The sequence below is a fragment of the Anomalospiza imberbis genome, chromosome 1 (genome assembly GCF_031753505.1).
Source record: "Anomalospiza imberbis isolate Cuckoo-Finch-1a 21T00152 chromosome 1, ASM3175350v1, whole genome shotgun sequence".
Lineage (NCBI taxonomy): Eukaryota > Metazoa > Chordata > Aves > Passeriformes > Viduidae > Anomalospiza > Anomalospiza imberbis.
Genome location: NC_089681.1, coordinates 120676342 through 120694664, shown reverse-complemented (window position 1 = coordinate 120694664; position 18323 = coordinate 120676342). Strand labels below are relative to the sequence as shown.

Here is an 18323-nt window from a genome sequence, read left to right as displayed (position 1 = left end):
CTCAAAACCTCCTACATCTGAAGCACAAAAAGAGGATTATCTATCAGCAGCACATACTGTGCAAGTCTTTGGGCTTGCGGTAGAACAAGCTCAGTTTTTATTCTGTCACAAACAAACACTAAAAATACCCTGACTTCCAGTGAACTTCTGGAGTTTTGCTCTCAGTAAGAAATGAAGATCTACTGTCAAAGAGTGAGGCTGCCAGGTAGGAGTTCCTTCTGCCATTCCCTGCTTGCGTACACAGTGTTCTCCTCTCTGCCTCCTTCCTCGTTCAGGCATTGCAGGAGGATCACAGCCTCACTGCCTTACAGTACTAACAGCGACGGAGGGAAATTGCCTTTTGAAATGACTGGCATTAAAGTGAAGTGGCACCTCGCACTTCACGCAGAGATGTTTCAGAGCAGAGAAGGAACTAAGGCACATTCCCAGAGTTAGCAGATCCTGGCCCATTTCTTGCGACAGGCTAATTCATTCACCTTTCACAACCAAGATGTAGGTCAAGAGACCAAGAGCATGAACTGGAGCAGAAGTAATGCCTGGTGGATGGGCTGCCAGCACACCTGGGATGTACACAGGACTGTGACAGGGGTACCGGAGGAACTGGACAGGGCAAAAACCCCTTGAGATACCATGGCACTATTGAGTCCTGCAAACCAGGAGGAAGGAAGGTAAACTTGCCAAATATTTCTTCTTTTACATCCCTAAGGTCTTGTTCAAAAGCTATATGTCAGCTAAAGAATATTTACATTGAAGTCCTTGAGAAACAATTGTATAGCTTTCGAGCTTTTCCTCTACTCTTTCATTTATACTCACTTTCTTCTGTTTCATTCAAAGTTCCTCTGTGTTGCAGCCAGTTGTCCTTTACACTGAACTGGTGGAAAAAGGTTTTATTCTGTGAAGAAGTGGAAAAGAAACAAAGGGAAAAAAAACAGTGATTTTTTTACATCCTTGCTGTTTACAAAGCAGTAATTCACAGAATACAGCATTTAACCTATATGTCTGGCCAAAAGTTTTTTGTATAGGAAGTACACCCACCCTTTCTTGGAGCAGTAAACTGGGAGTTGCCTTACTAAATAATGGCCAAGGTGAGGATTTTGGAGGAAGCAGGACATGCCAAGGCTAAGCAGCCTGCACAATTCAAGGTTTTCTGTATTCATGTTCAGAGCCTACTTCTTGCACACTTCTTATATACATTTCCTATGTACCAATCAGCCTATCTAGCAATTTCACTACAATCTCGTGTTCTGCCTTCCACATTTTGCAGGAACATTTTAAGCTTATTACACACTTCAGCTTCAGCCCAGTAAAAATGACAAACACAGCAATTCACCTCTGAGCAGTTTGTACCCCAACTTGCTCTGGCTGCAGCTTCTCCCTCCAGTCAAACAGACAGATTCATGTTCCTCTCTTTTTGTCTGTCCCTGACACAACAAATCTGCCCTTTGCTCTGTTTACTTGAAATCCACGTCAATGCCTGTGTTCAGCCCAGTTTGCCCAGCTTGCCACATCCCTCTAGCTCGGTGGGGACACCCTCCCAGGCCTCTCCTGAATTTTGACATCTCAAAGCATCTTGTTAACATGCTAATACTGTCACAACCACTGCAGGTTAACTCACACTGCTGATATGCAGGATGCACTCAAAGAAAAACAAGTGTTCCTTAAGCAGCATTGCAGGTCTAACCTCACTGATGTGTCCTGTCATGTTTTTGGTCACTAGTCACGTTCAGTTAAGAAGCCAAGAAAAGAGAGAGAAGTGGGCAGAGAGGAAAAAAAAAAGGGAGGTGGTAAGTTATCTAGCCATCAGCAACAATAAAGTTGGCATTACCTTTCGATGAGGTGAATACTCATCTACAGTGCTGAAACAAAAAGGAAAATCACAATTATTCTTTCCAGCTAAAGCTTAGGAAAAGTTTTAGCTGTAACAAACTTTACAATATCAGAAAGTTCTTAACAGTAAATGGTCACTGCAGAAAGGCTGCAGAGATTCTTCAGGAAAAACTAAAGGCATCTGGCTCAGCCAGAGAACCTTCCTTTGACTTGCATAATCGAGGTAGTGAAAAGCAATGCTGCCAGCCCATGAGCTGTTGGAGTAGCAAACACAGCAGTCAGGGTCACCCTCAAGGGCACAGCTCCTTCCACTTCCCCAATGGCCAAACCATGGAAACAACCTCCATTTGTCGGAATAACATGCCAATTAAATATCTTTTATAGATGCCATAATTATTAATAAAATAATAGCTCTGAGATGACTATGCCAAATTATTTGCTTCTCAGTACTACAGAGAGAATGAAGGTACCATCTGAAGTCACAGACTGCAGCTTCTGAGGGAATTTTTGCTAGCTTCTCCACAAACCATTGCTTTGTCTGTAAGTAATCCCAAATGAAATTGATGGGAGCGACTGTTGAATCACAAATACTGCCCAACAAACATCAAAAAAACCTGAATAATCTAGCTTTAGTTTTAAGATGAGATGATTTGTAAAACTGAATATGCCACTTGTATCACTTATAACTTTACTGAATTACAGAAAGATAGCAACAAAAATAAATTACACTCTGAATAAATGAAGACTTGATCACTAACATATCAATACTTACTGACGGCGATGCATCCCAAGTATCTTCTGAAATTCTTTCAGGTCCTTCTCAAGAACAGGATACTCATACACATCATCTAACACGTTTCTGTATATTGTCTACAAAACAAAGCAGTATCTTAGAACACCTGACAACTCAAACATTAATCTAAGGCATCACATCAGTGGTCTAAGTCAATTCAGGCACTATCCTACTAAAACAGCGGGATATCATTATACTTATGCAAAATCTGTAAGGAGAGGATGTTCCTGTTTAAATTTCCAGAAAGGTCAATATTTAATATTCTTTGGAGAAACACTCTTACGTAGTACTGTGTACCAAGCGAGAGGGCAAAATGCTTGTAATATTTTGTCTATAAACAGGAAAATTTAAAACGCCACTTGAAGCTATTACAGGAAACCTGGGTTAGGTCAGCATAACACATTCTGAACCATGACAGCACATCACACCATCACCAGTTATCCAAAATTATAACAGATCATCAGATAAGGACTTTTAAAATGGCAAATATTCTACTTTACGTTTCCTCACATTTGCATGCATTTTAAACTGAGTTGATGTCTCCCACAAACTACCACAGCTCTCCCTAGCTGTAAACTAGTACGTAAATAAACCTTACTTTTAAGTTGGGGGAAGGCATTGTCATGACTGAAATTCTAGGAAATATCTTCTCTACACTTTTTCTACATCTGCACATAGATCCTTCCCTTTCCCTTCTAAGGAAATGAGGATCACATGTATGAGCTGAGTCACCAAGTTTGCTTTAGCCCCCACATTCAAAGATCTCTGCATGAATGATTTTAGCCGACAACGCTGTATGTTGGTTTTGCACATGTGACTACAACCATCATTAACATTATTGCTGTTTAATACTGCACACAAGCTTCCAGAAGAGGAATTGTGAGACAGTGAACAGTCACATGCCTCCATGGCCAAAAAGCCCTGCATCCAGACAGGTGCAACTCAGTGTGACATCACTGATGCCTGAAATGATGTCCCCTTTCCAGTACAGCAATACACATCTAGTACCAAAAAGCAAAAATCCTAATGTCTCTGCTTCCATATGCAGTGTGTCCTACTTAAAAAAACAAACCAAACAAAAAAAAAAAAAAAAAAAAAAAAGGAATCTCATGATTTTCACTGTCAGTGTTTTTTCTTTTGAATTATTGCATGTATTTTGGTTTTTTTTTCCTTTTCCTAATTAATTGTATTTCTGACTTGGAGTCTCTCACTGCTTTCAAACCAGAACAGGCATTTAAAATAGACATATGTATATCATTTTATATTATAGATTTCATGGAGAAGATCTAAGTGTGAAAAAATATGTTGTATAGATTTTGCTGTTGGGGTTTTTTAGACACAGTACGTAATTAAACAGTGCTGAAATGCATCACAGAAATTGTTTCAATACCTTTAGAAATTGTTTTAAATGCTCATCTTCATGTAACCAGTCTTTGTAGAGAGAAGTCCACTGAGACACCAAATGCAAGACTTTTCTTTTCCTACAGGACACATCAGAGTCGTCTTCTTTCCCTTGGTGGTTCTTAGCACAATAGGTGCAGTAGGTTAAGGAACATATAATAAGATCTCAAAGAAACTTTAAAATTAACTGCTGGCAAAGACTTTTCAATAATCTCGTTTGCTAATGAAAGGGTTTTTTTCACTGCATTGCTCAGTTTTAAATGTTTTATCCTGTCTGGAGCTTTAGGAGTTTCATAACTTTTGGGAATTAAATTCTCAGTAATAAGAATTTCAATTCATCCTCTGTGTCAACAGGATTTTTTTCCCCTATAGATTAGAGAGATGAGGCTATAAAAGTAAAATCAATTCAAAAGGAATTATACAATGTTCAGTCATATCTTTTCTGCAGAACTGAGAATGAACCTTTGCCCTGCACACTGATGCCAATGTGAATGCCTATGGGAAGAAAGGCAAAGCATAACTATAACACAAAAAACAGGCAAAAGAAGTCAGTTTCTTTTTGTCTGCACAAATTATACTATCTGCAGAAGTGATTCTATTAAAATTTAAAAAAAAAAGTGAAATATTATTTCCACCATTGCTCTCTATTCATAAGGCAGAAGCACCAAATGTCAGATGATACTCGCTTTAGACACTTGCTTCTGTCTCTTCATGGTTCTTTTCTTATAAGGGAAAAAATTTGATGGTTTCACCACAAAATTTAAAGATGGGGAAAAGATTTAAAAAAAAACAAGCAAACAAACAAAAGGTTCATTTTATAGCCACAAGTTTATTCAAACATTGATCCATAGCTTTGTAGCTTATCCAAGTCATGAGAAATACATGAAAATAATTATTTTATCTCAGAATGAGTTAAGACTTATATCCTGTAGTACATGATAAAAGGAGCGGAGACTGTAAAATTCTTTACGTTTTCTCCTTGTGTATTTTGTAATGTATTATGCACATACAGGTATTCTATGAATTAACATAATCTGGGAAGGTTTTAAATTCTACCGTGTCACAGTTATAAAAGTTTATTTATCTTCAAACAAAGCTGACATGAAATTGCATTGTTGCTATGAGTTAGACAGCTGTCTCAAAACCAGGCATGTAGCTTTGACATAAGGCTCAACAATAGATAAAACTATGAATAAATGTGTGACCCCCGTGAATACAACCTTCAGTAAAAGGATATTGCCTCAGAAGGGCCTGGCACAAGTCATCGGTCGTCATGAAAACGGTGTATGTGAGAAGGAAATCATCCAGGAGAGTTTCTGCAGGGGAAGACAAAAAAACCCAAGGTACAATACATGAGCAAGAGCAGGAAGAAATTATCTACTCCTGTTACTGCGCATGGCAGGAACAGGACACCTGCCCTTAAAAAAAAGGCCCAAAGAATACAGAATAAATAAACCTTTAAGTCTCAAAAAGTTAACAATATGTTGCTGCTGCAGAGATCAGTCCCTTTACTTATCGAGTACATCCTCAGCTCCCAAAGCACCAACACGCACAAGTATGCACAAAATAATTCATCACAGTTCAGGAACCAGTAAGAAAGAGTCCTTATAACAAACACTGCCATCCTAGTTAGCTCAGCTGCACACAAAGCAGCCTTTCCACACGTTAACTTGTTCTGGAAATTCAGAAGAATAGCATTTAGTAATATGAGAAAAAAAAATAGGATTGCCATGAACTGTGATTAACATCTATGCACAGTAGTTGAGAACCATGAAATAAATATATTGAAATCCTTAGATGGTTGGTTAGTCTTGTGGGTATCACTGTAAGTGCTGAGAAGTTTTCTCTAAGGTTTGTTCAATTGTATTAATGAAGGTTTTTTCTCCTCCTGGTTTCTATCAGTGTTACAAAACCAGGCTGAAGGAATTTGCCAACAGACCATTCCTACGCACAGAAGATGTAGCACCTCAGGTTGTCAGGACAAACAGACAGTTTAGGATTTCAGTGTAGCTTTTTCATTCCTCATTCCCATGTCAAACTATTTTTAGGATTTCCCAAACCTTTACTGCACAGATCACTGGGGTGAAAGCACAGGGTTTGCTCTTGGGTGATAGGGCTCAAGGTAATCTCATGGTGGTCCTCAAAAACCCAGTGGCAGAATAGACATAAAACCAAGCCAGACTTTTCCTGGAGATGTGCTACAAAATTATATGGGGCAACCATATAATAACCAGAGATAGCAACAAGAGATAGCAATCAGAGATAGCAACAAAAAAAATCTTTTCTAGATTAAAGTACTTTTTTTTTCCTCCTGTGAGGAGGCCCAACATGACAGGTTACCTGAATAGTGTCCAACATCACTATATTCAGGGCTTGCCTGTGCAAAGCTCTGAGCATCCTGGTCTTACTGAAGCTGCTTCCAGCACGGGGTGGACCCGATGGTTTCACAGCTCCCTTCCAAACGAAATTATTATAAATTTTTTAAACAAATTTGTTTCCAATTTTACTAAACTACTCATGCACGATACATGATCTAGAGTATTTGGTTCACACAACAAAATCTTTATTGCAAACAGACAATGTAATTAGTCTTTGTAACCACAAAATAAAAATGTTTCTGTTTCTTTCTCTGGTTTTGGGTTGGTATTTTTTCCCAAAAGGTAAAGTTTTCCTCAAGTTTTGAGGGACTCCTTTTGACTGTATTTCTTTTAATTTCAGCAAATACAATGTGTTTCCTTTAACAAGAGAACAGCTCTGTTTTTTTTCAGATAAGAACAGAAACATGGACAGAGGCTGAACAATAAATGAAGTGATTTCAGTTGTACTGTAGAGCAAAACATATTTTACCAGTGTAACTAGCTGGTATTAGTTAGCATCAATTATAATAAGTTGTGATTTAAGTGGTGGATTTACAACTGCAAACACTAAGGGCCAAACCACACCTTATGTGAGAAAGACAAGGCTGAGCCCTGATTTCCATACCCTGAATTTCTCCCTATTTGTTTGTGAGCTGTTCCAGTCCAAGCTAGTCCTTTTGTACAAGTGTTCATCTGAGAGCATCCCAGCAGCTTTCCACAGCAAGACTGCAATTTCACAATAATTTAGACCAATTTCTGTTACAGCTGCTTTGGACCTTTTCAATATATTATTGATCCCATAGCTGTGGTGCACAACGGCAATGAGAATTCATCTATGTATCATTCAAAGACAGATGTCACGTGGCTAAACATGGATGGACAGCTAATGACATCCCACCCTGTGAGCATGGGACTCAAAATACCTCCAGTGTCTTTTAAAAAAATTAAATAAGTCTATCTCAACTCAATGTATTTAACACTGCTGGTCCAGAAAAAGTCCTGATCTAAGGAGGCATAGGTTAAACCCCTTGCACTCAGAAGAAAAACAATTAAACTCTTTACTCTACCCAACATTGTTAAAAATGGTGGAAAGTATTATCTCTGCATAAAAAGAGTATTTTGTCTCAGTAAATGAAAAGACATGGTGAACAGCTTGTTCTCTATCTGAAAGGTCATCTATTCATTCTCTTGCACGTCTTTTGGATGGTACAATGAGGCTATTAAAGTTGGAGGTTTCACAAACATTTGTTTGGAAACAGCTGAGCTTGGAGTCAACAAACACATTTTAGTTCTTTATTGAACTATGTGACTGTGCAGTGATCCTCATAAAGTCAAAGAGATGTTTACACCAGATTATTTCCCTAATTTCCTACTCAGTGTAGGTGATATCCGAGTTTCAGCAAAACACAGCCATGTGTTTGGAAAAGAAATTAACTCCTTGTAGAAGCAAAACTGTGATATTATTAATGAACTTCTCTAATTGTTCAAAGGAGTGTGACTACATCATAGTAACTGGTGTTTAGCAAACGACTTTTATGTTTATTTTTATTACCTGATAATCTGCTTTCCAGATGTCAACTCTTCCAGCATCCCAAAGTGTTGGGATGGAAATCAAGACTGGTTTTACTATAATGTCAGTTTCTTGCTTTTTTGTTTTCTTTTCTTGCAAGAACTATGTTACAGATATTACTAATGCAATTCTCTCTCAAAAAAAAACTCAAAAACTTACAACAAATCTAACAGTGATAGAAAGTCTGAAACTGTACACTTGCTCAGGTAACTTACAATTAGTTTTAAGCCCTCTGTTCATCTCCATCTCCACGTCCTTCCACTCACAGTCTGGTTTCTAACAACCCCATCAACACACCAACACAAGGTATATCACTCAGCCCACTTAAAGTTGCACATATGTATACACAGTGATTTCTTTTAACCTCTAAATGCAGAAGAAATGCTAAGAAGTTAATAAATTATGTTTCCTACAGTTTGTGTATAGGCTAAATTTCTCCAAATTGCTTCTGAACATGTTTAGAAATTTAAGCCCTAGAGGGATGTTTTGAACAAAAAAAGTCTGGATTATACATGTGGTCCATTAATAGCACCACTCATCCATTAAATTACTTTAACAAATAAGCAATGAAAGTGCTTTTGTAAGATTAAATATCTATTACCAGACATCACCTAAAGACTTTACAATAATATTCATATTTTAAAATGCCTGAACTAGCTTGTAGGTATTTCCCTGAAGTCCTACTGTTCACAGTAACTATTTTCTATATTTTCTTCCTAAATGTCCTGTAATTTAAACTCATTCCCGAATATTTTTTCATGTCATAGCAGGAACACAAAACCTGAGGGTGCACTGATACTTCAAAAATAATTTGCTCAAAACAAACAACTGCACATTTGTCAGACACTTTTGGACATTAATATGTGTCCACAAATGATGATTTAATCTACAAATGGAGAGAAAGGGTGACCATGAGAGGATTTATTCACAGCATATTATTCATTCTGTTACAAATGGCCACTACGAACAGTAAATTTGAATGAGGAAGAGCTGTAACTGTACAAGTTGGGCTGACAATTATGAACAAAAGTCTTTCTGAGATTTTTCTGTTTAGTCACATTTGATTTAAGAGTTACAAGAGGCAATTCCAGACAATTAATTAATAATTTGCAGTTCACCACACCCCCACTCAGAATGGCAGTGAAATGCATACCCCTTTTAAAATTTTACTCCGTGTTCCAGTTTCTGCCTAAATTTGTGACAATTTCTCATATCATTCCTATAGAAAAAGTTTTTCTAACGTTTGCAGCAAGCAGGGAGAATAAAATTCACAGTAACAGCTGGAAGAGAAAAGACACTGGAAGGGAAATCTTGGTGCAAAAGCCTGTGATGCTACAATATTTTTTTCTCTTCTTCATGAATCTTTATTTAAACTTTTTCTTCTAGCCATCAACCTAACTTTTCTGTGTTGCCCACAATTTTCCTTTATTTGGCTAAGCAACTATTACTAAGTCTGGAGTTATATTGCAGCTATGGAATATTTCATGTCAAAGACAATTTCAAGCATTTTAAAGCTTCATTAAGACATGCAACAGAACCAGCATGAGTCCCATGGCCTCCTGCTCTTGCAGCTCTTTGGGGACAGCCTTAGGCAGTAATCTCACCACACCAATACTGCGGAAGTTCCATAGGCATAAAAATAATAAAAAAGCAGGCACTGTGTTTGCTTGTTTGTTATTAAGTAATCAGTTTGCACCAGCTTCTGCTGAGACAGTTTCTCCCAGGCTATGAGCCCCCTCCTTCTCCCAAGTGAAATAAAGCACGGACACAGCTTCACCAGGAACCGTTAGTACTGCTCCTCCCATTCCTCTGTGATGGACAAGTCCTTCTGCAAGACACATTCAGGGTGGCTGAGGGGTAGAAAGAGCAGTATAGAGACACTCTCACCCATGTGAAACATCCAGGGAACATTTGCTTTCAGCTGGTTCCTGAAGGACCCAGCAATACATCTACATGAGAAGTTGCAACTGTAGTGTAGGGATGGGGTGAACAAGAGCAATGGTGAATTTGGTGGGGAAGGGGGACCTAGCGTCCCAGTGACAGAAAATGATAAAATATTTAGACGAACAACACATCATGTAGTCCCAACTACTAAAAAAATAGACAGGATTCCCTGCTGCTTTCCGTGTGCTTACCTACCTCTCTAACAGGAGAAAACCTTTCTCTCTGAGAAGACAGCTTTACAAATACCAGCTCAAGGTGATGGTACAATTAAAAATGATATGAGGAAAGAATGGGTTTGCACACCAAATCTGATTTACCAACGGTTTCTTTTCTCCTTTCTCCACCCTATTCTCTAGGCAGGCTATCAATTACTAAGGCTTTACTTTAGGACAGAAATTAATACAGATCTGTAAAGAAAAATCATCTGTGACACATATTTAACAAATCAGGACAGGCAGTACACTTCTTGGTGTTGCCACATCAAACATCTGTACCTTCTTCTCAAACTGGAGCATTTTCCTAAACTACTACAGTGGTATGAGGCACCAGTGGGGCAGCCTCACTTTAATAACTTGTAACATAAACATTCAAAGATTCTTATCTAAAGGAAATGCCTTTGTCACACTGAGTAAAAGTCAAGTTCATTTTATTAAATTAGATATATTTGAGGACAGCTCTAAAAAGCAATTTAAAAAGCTATGTCATAGAATGAGCAAAGAAAAAAGTATGGAAACATTCAAGTATTACAGATAGCTATATATGTCTAACTACACACCTAGCAATTTATATGTTCACATATTTTTTACTAGCCTGCACATGCATCAACCAGCATCTTTAGACCACCACAGCTAAACCAATAGTGCATATACATCTACATTACAAACATGTCCAATAGCTCAGGCTGCATTTAGAATACACCTATTGCTCTACTGCTAATATAAGACACACTCTCCAACTAAGCCAGATATAATTATTCCTAATGCCTGAGTCATTAATCCCTTTATACCCACAAGAAGAGATAACTTGATGACAAATTCCAGTTTGTCCTGGTTTTCAGATCACACTACTACATCCTGTATAGATTTTGGTTTGTTACCTCCCACTTTCAGTGACAAACTGACTGCTGAGATGACAAGAGCCATTCTCTTTTACATATCAGACTTTATAGAGCAACTTTTCAGAATCTGTTCTTTCCACTCTCTGTAACATTCCTTTTTCCATGTTCTATCCTTTCCATTATCTGCTTATTTAAATACTATGAAAAAATAAAGCTATGCAAAACAAGACAACAGGATTTAAAACATCAATGCATCGACGTTTTTTCTTATGACTGCATGGCTTACAAAAGGCAAATTCCTCTATACAGAACAGCATAAGCATATAGACTCTGTGCAAATAGACTCTATATTCCTTTCTCTGCAGATTGTTTATGCCATGCACTCTTAGTTGGGGAGAGGGTACTGACAGTGAAATCTGTTAGATTGCAAATAAAAACAAGTAATCTGTTATTCTGGGGGGAGTTGTGTTTTTTTAAACTTATCACTATTGTGAACCCAAATCTCTTTGACTTTGCACTGTACAAATCCATTGTGAATGGCTGTGCAAGAATTACAGGAAGATTTAAGGGTTTTCAGGCTTGTATTCCACACTAAATCGGATTATAAGAAAATATAGATAAAGCACTGGAATGCAAGTCTTTATGCAAAGTAGTGATTCAGCTTTCTCCAAGGATTTGCTGGTGGAGGCGAAACCTGTATGGAGACTGAAGGAAAAACCAAATACCAACAACAAAAAAGAGAAAAAAAAATTTCCTGAATGAACAAGCCACTGGAATTCAGTAACTCATAGGTGAAAACTACTCCTGCCACTGTAGTAGCAAGCCTTTGTCATGCTACAGAGCAGTTGTGGTTGTCAATATGTGTATGAGAGAATTAAACTCTGAGAATGAAAACCATGCACTGGATTAAAAATATAACACTCTAAACCCTCTGCTTTCCAAGCAGAGGAAATCACTAAGTGTCCTTCCTTCCTGCTCAACTTTTCTTTCAGAAATGTAACAAATAAAAAGAGGTCATAATATCTTCTTCATCCTCATCATGTAAGAACTTTAGTATAATATATTGGTTGTCAGCATCTGGGAACTCCAGCAGCACAAAATACAAGTGGGGCTACACATGCATTTTTCAAACATCATTGCAAATTCTTAGGGACTTCTGTGTGATAATGAAATCTCTTTGGTTCTTGTTTGGGGGGTGGGATATTTTTGAGAAAGACAAAGATGAAGAGAAAAATAAATGTATTTTAGACAACACAGAATTCTAAAACCCTTTATCCATGCCATTTCCCATTTGTGACTATGGCAAAGATGATAAGGGGACCATATGGTCAGCTCCTGACATCCCCTTATGTTAATACACTTACCAGTATTAGCCAGAATTACAAATTAAATAATCATCAACAACTCTGCTCTCATTTACATTCAGTGCATAATCCCTACCTTGCAGGACCAGACACTTTTCTCTAACATTTTGTGAGGCTCATCCCCCAGCATATACTTGGGAAAAAAGAGTCAACTGCTAGACCAGCTGAATCCTTTGGAATTTTTATCCTGCTATGCCTGAAAAGCTGGGATCAATAAAACTAATGCACCTTCTGACCTCATAGCTCATATTGGAAATATCTTTTTAGAAAGAAAATATTCACTGATAGGGTTAGCAACACCATGCTGATCAGAAACAGTTACGACATGCATCTCTCACAGTCATCAAGAACAGCAGCCCTATGAGATGGGGTTACAGCTGGGCAGACAGACGAGCCCTGTGCCTGAATAAAATGGATGCTGATTACTTACTATTCTATAGGGAATAAACAGTTTTTTCTATTTTAAATAATTAGTCACTTAGTTCAAATTAAACAAAATGAGGGCTACAGCAAAGCATTTCCAAGTTTTTCAGCCTCTGAGTGCTGAAAGCTCATAGCCTTGATAAATTCTTGCCACACCTCTTCCTCCCTTCTGCAAAACGAGAAAAATTATAACACACCTCGAGGCAGGCAATGCTACATGTAGATTTTTTGTGTGGTTTAGTTCATATAATACTATGCAATGCTCTGAAACCTTTCAGCAATGCAAACACAGGTCCTGGGATTGAGAGTTGAGCTGTAATCAGAAAATTGCTTGTTCTGCAGAAACGGAATAACAATTTGATGGCAGCAACTCTTTTCAAAGGTAGAAGTTTTTCAGCAATCTGTAATTCCACAGCAATTTACTAAAAATGTCAGGATGTCTCTGAGCACAAACAGTAAATGCAAATTGCTATCTGATCTAGCAAGATATTGCTCATGTCTGAGAGGTCCCAGACCTCCCTTGCATTTAGCAGATGGCAACGGTGCTCAGGACCTTGCAGGATTAGCCCTTAATTCAAAATCCAATCCTCTAATAGTGCTATGCCACCATGGACACAGCATGAAGCAAAAAAAAAAAAAAAAAAAAAATTATGTTGAGAAAGAAAGGTCAATGAAAAAAAGAGAACATCAATATATAATTTGCTGCTAATGTATTAAAACAATTATAGTAGTTATGTCACCTAACAACCAAGGCACTGAGAAATCAATGCACAAAGGAATAAAGAGCAAGACATTTATTTCTGGCATTAGGTTAGAATACTAAAATACATAAGGGCATGATACTTAACTTGTACAACCACATTTTTTATTAGAGCACAAAAGTCAGAACTGGGAATCATTTCTAAGGTCATCTCCCAGAAATTTCTGGCAGTATTTTAACATCTGCAGAATGAATCAAACACATTCTGCCTGGTAAGGTCAAAGATGCTCCTAAAGTTGCATTCCAGTTGCTGCTATCACATGGATTGGAGCGGGTTCTTATTTTGTTGGAGAGACAAAAAGCCCTGAAACCACAGGCAGAGAGCAAATGTCAAACTTGTCCAGCTTTAATGAGACACTAATTTTTCCACATAGAAATCTGAAGCTCTCTTTTTTTCCCAGGTGGGAGGGAGCCCTGGTGATTCATTGCAGCTATAATGGTCAGGGTTACTTGAAATTATTGGATAAATCCTCTACACCTTACACATTCTGAAGCATTAGAAATGTTGCCTATAGCAGCCACTTTAAGCTATTGATACTTTTTGTTTAAAAAGTGCCTTTGCTGCAACAAAAACACTGATGCTTTCCATGCAATGAAACTTGACAGTAAAAGGAAGTATTCTAATGCACATGTGAAATGTGAAATCCTCACACAAGCAGAAGGCAGACACTCCTTGTTCACATCAGGCATCTCCCAAAGTAGTTAAGGAGAAAAACTCATCCTCTCTTTCCATCGATTGATTATAATAAGCCAGCCAGGCCAGGATTGCCTGGAGCAGCAGGACAGAGGATGAAAGATTTAATGGTTCCCTTTCATATTTCTGCCTGCAGACCAGCTGCCTGAGCACAGCCTGCTGTGATGTGCCCTCCTGGGTTTGCACCTCCAGCTTGCACATTTCCTGGCACCTCAGGCACTGCTGCGGCTCACTGGAAGTTGTATGAGCAAGTACAAGGCAAGGTTCTACTTTTCTGCTTCTGCCTTGCGCAGGAACTTCTTTGCATCAATGCCATCACCCTCCTCCTCAGGCAACCAAGGAGATGCAATGTCTCCAGCTCAGAACCCCCAGTGACACAAGTTCCAGGTGCTACTGAGAGCTGACACTGCCTCAGTGGTGCCAGCAGGACAGGACTTGTTGTTACCTGGTGGCAGCACAGCACAGAGACATCCTCCTGCAACTGCCGGCAGTGCACAGAAAGGGCACACAGTGCACCTTCTTTTCCCTCTGCCACTGGAAGCCTGGCCCTACCAATTGGGTGCTCTAAGGTGCCTTAAGGCTGCTCAAGCCTTTTGCCTGGTCCATGAGTCCAGCACACATTCCAGTCTAAAGGGAACTTGAAAATCAGACATTCAGCTTTCAGAAGGTTAACACAAAGGAAGATGCACTTAATCTTTATTCTTTTCATCTTTGCTGTCCAACACGTCTATGGCATTGAAGAATAACAAAGTTACAAGTTCAGCATGTTTTTGTCACTGCTGAATTGGAAAATCTACCCCTAGGAAACAGTAATCTTCAAATCTAATATTATATATAAGCATAAAAATCATCACAACTTCAAAAAATGCTTGTGAGTTCCTAATTTCTAGATCATTGAGATGCTTTAAAAAAGTCTGCTTCTCAGTGACATTTCTGAGAACGTGAGCCCAAATTCTCTGTTTACAACCCAAAAATACATATATATCTGGATACATATATTTAAAATCTCTTAATTAGCATTATTTTCAAGTTGAGACTATTAGCCCCAAAAGGCTTTACTTCCAAATCCACTTGGACGACATCCAGTCCAGCAGATTATGACAACTACAGTATAGCGACCAGAATACATTCCATGATGGTACATGACATGGATAAAGGACAGGTCAAATTACTCATGGCAGTGCCCCACCTAAAGCTCTTCAGGCCAGGTACAATGTTTAGACTTCAGTGTGCAGTGTTATCCCATCACCTGCTGCTAACTGCTTTCCATAGAACCAGAGGGACAGATCCCTTAGGGGAACAGAAATGTACAGATCCACGCTGTGTATTTTTAAAAGTGTTTAGCAAGAAGCTTTGATCTATTATTTCCCCCCCTACAAAGCAGCAAGGGAAAATTTCTTTGTGCTTGAGCCCAAGGAAGGAGGTAGAAGGAGTATCTTGTTTGCCCCTGGGAGCCAAATTATCATAAATATGCTAAGCAGTGCAAACTCCCCAACATGTGGCACTGGAGCATGTGCAGTAAACATCACAGCATCTCTTCAGGGAAGCCTAGCACGACAAAGCCTTCACTGGCAAATCGCTCCTGGCTTCTGTAGATTTGACAGAATTGCCTACAAAGGGAACGATGGCACTTTCATCTGAGCAAGAGCTGTTTAATTTGGTCCAAATCTCTATACAAGATGGGGAGAGCATGCAGTAGACTAATGAGCAGACCACACATTTCTTCCAGCACAGGAAAGGTCAAGTGGTGGGATATTTTTGGTGTATTGGGTCACGCACACTAGGTTAGGGTCTTGCATACACAGCTGTGGCCCACTGTCATGTAACTTCAAAAGCAGGGACTCACTTAACATCTTCTGACATATGGAGGCAAAAGGCCCAGCAAAGGTGCTGGCTGACTGGGATGTGTTACAGGCTCTGCTGGGGAGAGGGCAGAGGGGAGGGAGCAATACATCTTGCAAATCCCACAGGACACCCAGACAGACACTGGCATACTGCAATGTCACTCTTGTGGTGAAGGATGCCACTTCCAGCATTTTGCCCAGGGTGTACAATACTTCAGGCTGATGGGTAAACAATTCTAAGATAGCTCAGAAATCACTTATTCAATATTTAACAACACACCTATGATGCACAGTGGAGAGGGTGGCATGAGGGATGTGACATCCAAGAGAACCCAAAACTAAATAGGACCATCTTTGCATCTTGCATTTCCACACCTGTCTTCCTCCCCATTCCCCAGGCAGTGAAGCACAGCTTCACAGTATAAAACCAGAACAATGGGCACCAGAGCACTCATAAGGCAGCTGCATTTTGCTTCCCCGTGTGGTGAATGGGTGCCAAAAAAATCTGATGAGTTCCATGATGGTGGTGTTAAAATACATTGTTACACTAAGTGTAGACTTATTTATAAGATAAAGGTCCTTAAATTATGCCCTGAAATTGTACTTGCTACACTGAGACACCCAAATCATTCCAGTGACAGGTTAACATGTAATTAAAGACAGCTTTTATGCTTATTATTATTACAATTTAATGGAAGACGGCAATAAAATTGCCTTGCACATAGTCTGCATATGTATTAAGAATATCTAAAAACTTCAAACAAGTGTGTTGGTCAGTACAACCCTGTGCTGACAGCTGAATGAAAGCGATCACAGAGGTTCTTGCTTGCACTGTTTAAAGATCATACAGGGGTAAGACATGAGGAACAGATATAATCCAGAGTTCAGCTGCTTGTAAATGTTAAAACACCTGCATGGACATATTTTCCTGTGGCAGCTGAGCTGTGTTTGTGTGCAATTTGGCTGCTTGCAATACAGAGCATCTCAGTGCTACACTTTTAAAACACAAGATCCTTATTTTGATACTTTTCAAACTATTTACATTCAATAATGCAAAGCATTCAGCATTAGACCCTTGGTTCAACTGTACCATAATTACTCAGGTTTTTTTACTTGATGGCCTTGCTTATTTCAGTTAAATAAAGGGGAAATACCAAGCAATTATAGATGAAAGCACAATGGGGCAATTTTCTAAAGGTTTATATTCATTTCTGCCATTATTTCAGATTTTTAGTGCTATTTATTGATTCATTCACAAAAAAAAAAAAAAAAAAAAAAAGAAAGAGATTCAAAACACAGCTTTCAGGCATAACATTGGACTGGTACAGTCCAGCTTTCTTCCTTTGTATCTTTTTTTTCCCAAGTCTTATGTGATACTGTGGTTTTCAGGTACACACTGGAAAGCATCTAATGCAGGAAATGCATTCGGTATTCATGGAAAGTGTTCAGTTTTTAGCCCTTCATCAAGACACCCAGCTGTCCTGGACTTCACAGGGCACAGAGGAATCTCCTTGGCTACCAGGTAAATCCTACCTTTCTGCACAAGCATACACAAATCTGATGCAATATTAAGGACAAATGTAAAAATCACAAACTGCAATAACAGATAAGCCACTGTATTAAACAGTGCCTCTTGGATCATCTGCTCCATGACCACGTTTCACCACTACAGCACCTGGCTGTGACTCGTGCTCACTGCCATCCTTCATTTCTATAGCTCTTTTAGGCTCTAAGTGCCAGCACGGTCTTCATAAAATGTGCTTTATTTTGCCAGTGTATAGAGAAAAGGAGGCAGATATGAGCTCAGGAGAGGGGAGAGGTACTGGCCAAGGCTGAGTACATAAACCCACCATCCCATGCAAACAACACCAATGCTGCTGGCCAACACCATCAAATGTGAGTCAGATGGTGATCCCACTGCAAAATGCCTTTGCCTATCAGTTTTCCAAACCCTCTTCAAATTAAATAGGCTAACAGCATAATTTCTCGGGTTTTTTTTTATTAAACTGATTTGCTTATTCAATTAGTCATTAAAGGCAATTTTTTTTTTTTCTTACTAAGAAGCAGTATGCTTTCTATATCACCACTGCTTAGCCCATGGGAAATCATCAATTATGTGATGACAGTCTCAGACTGCAATCACTTTGTCATGGCTGCAGCCTGGTATACATTTCTGCTAGGTGTAACACTTCCTACAGCCTCTTTCAGGTTACAAAATAGTGAGCATGTATTTATTGTTCCTAAAGAGCCTGTCAGAGAAGGCAGCAAAGCATCTTAAAGGAAGACTCT

At 38.9% G+C, this 18323-nt stretch overlaps 1 protein-coding gene across 2 annotated transcripts in view; it reads right to left on the bottom strand.

Annotated features, from left to right (window-relative positions):
• RAPGEF5 (Rap guanine nucleotide exchange factor 5) overlaps window positions 1-18323 on the bottom strand; it is a 157662-nt gene that overhangs the window by 30607 nt on the left and 108732 nt on the right. For both annotated transcript variants that reach the window (XM_068209040.1, XM_068209050.1), the window contains 5 exons: window positions 5259-5337; window positions 4011-4155; window positions 2600-2697; window positions 1826-1856; window positions 814-892 (listed from right to left, as the gene is read on the bottom strand). In XM_068209040.1, the coding sequence (XP_068065141.1) occupies window positions 814-892; window positions 1826-1856; window positions 2600-2697; window positions 4011-4155; window positions 5259-5337 (432 nt within the window). The remainder of the gene's footprint in view (window positions 1-813; window positions 893-1825; window positions 1857-2599; window positions 2698-4010; window positions 4156-5258; window positions 5338-18323) is intronic.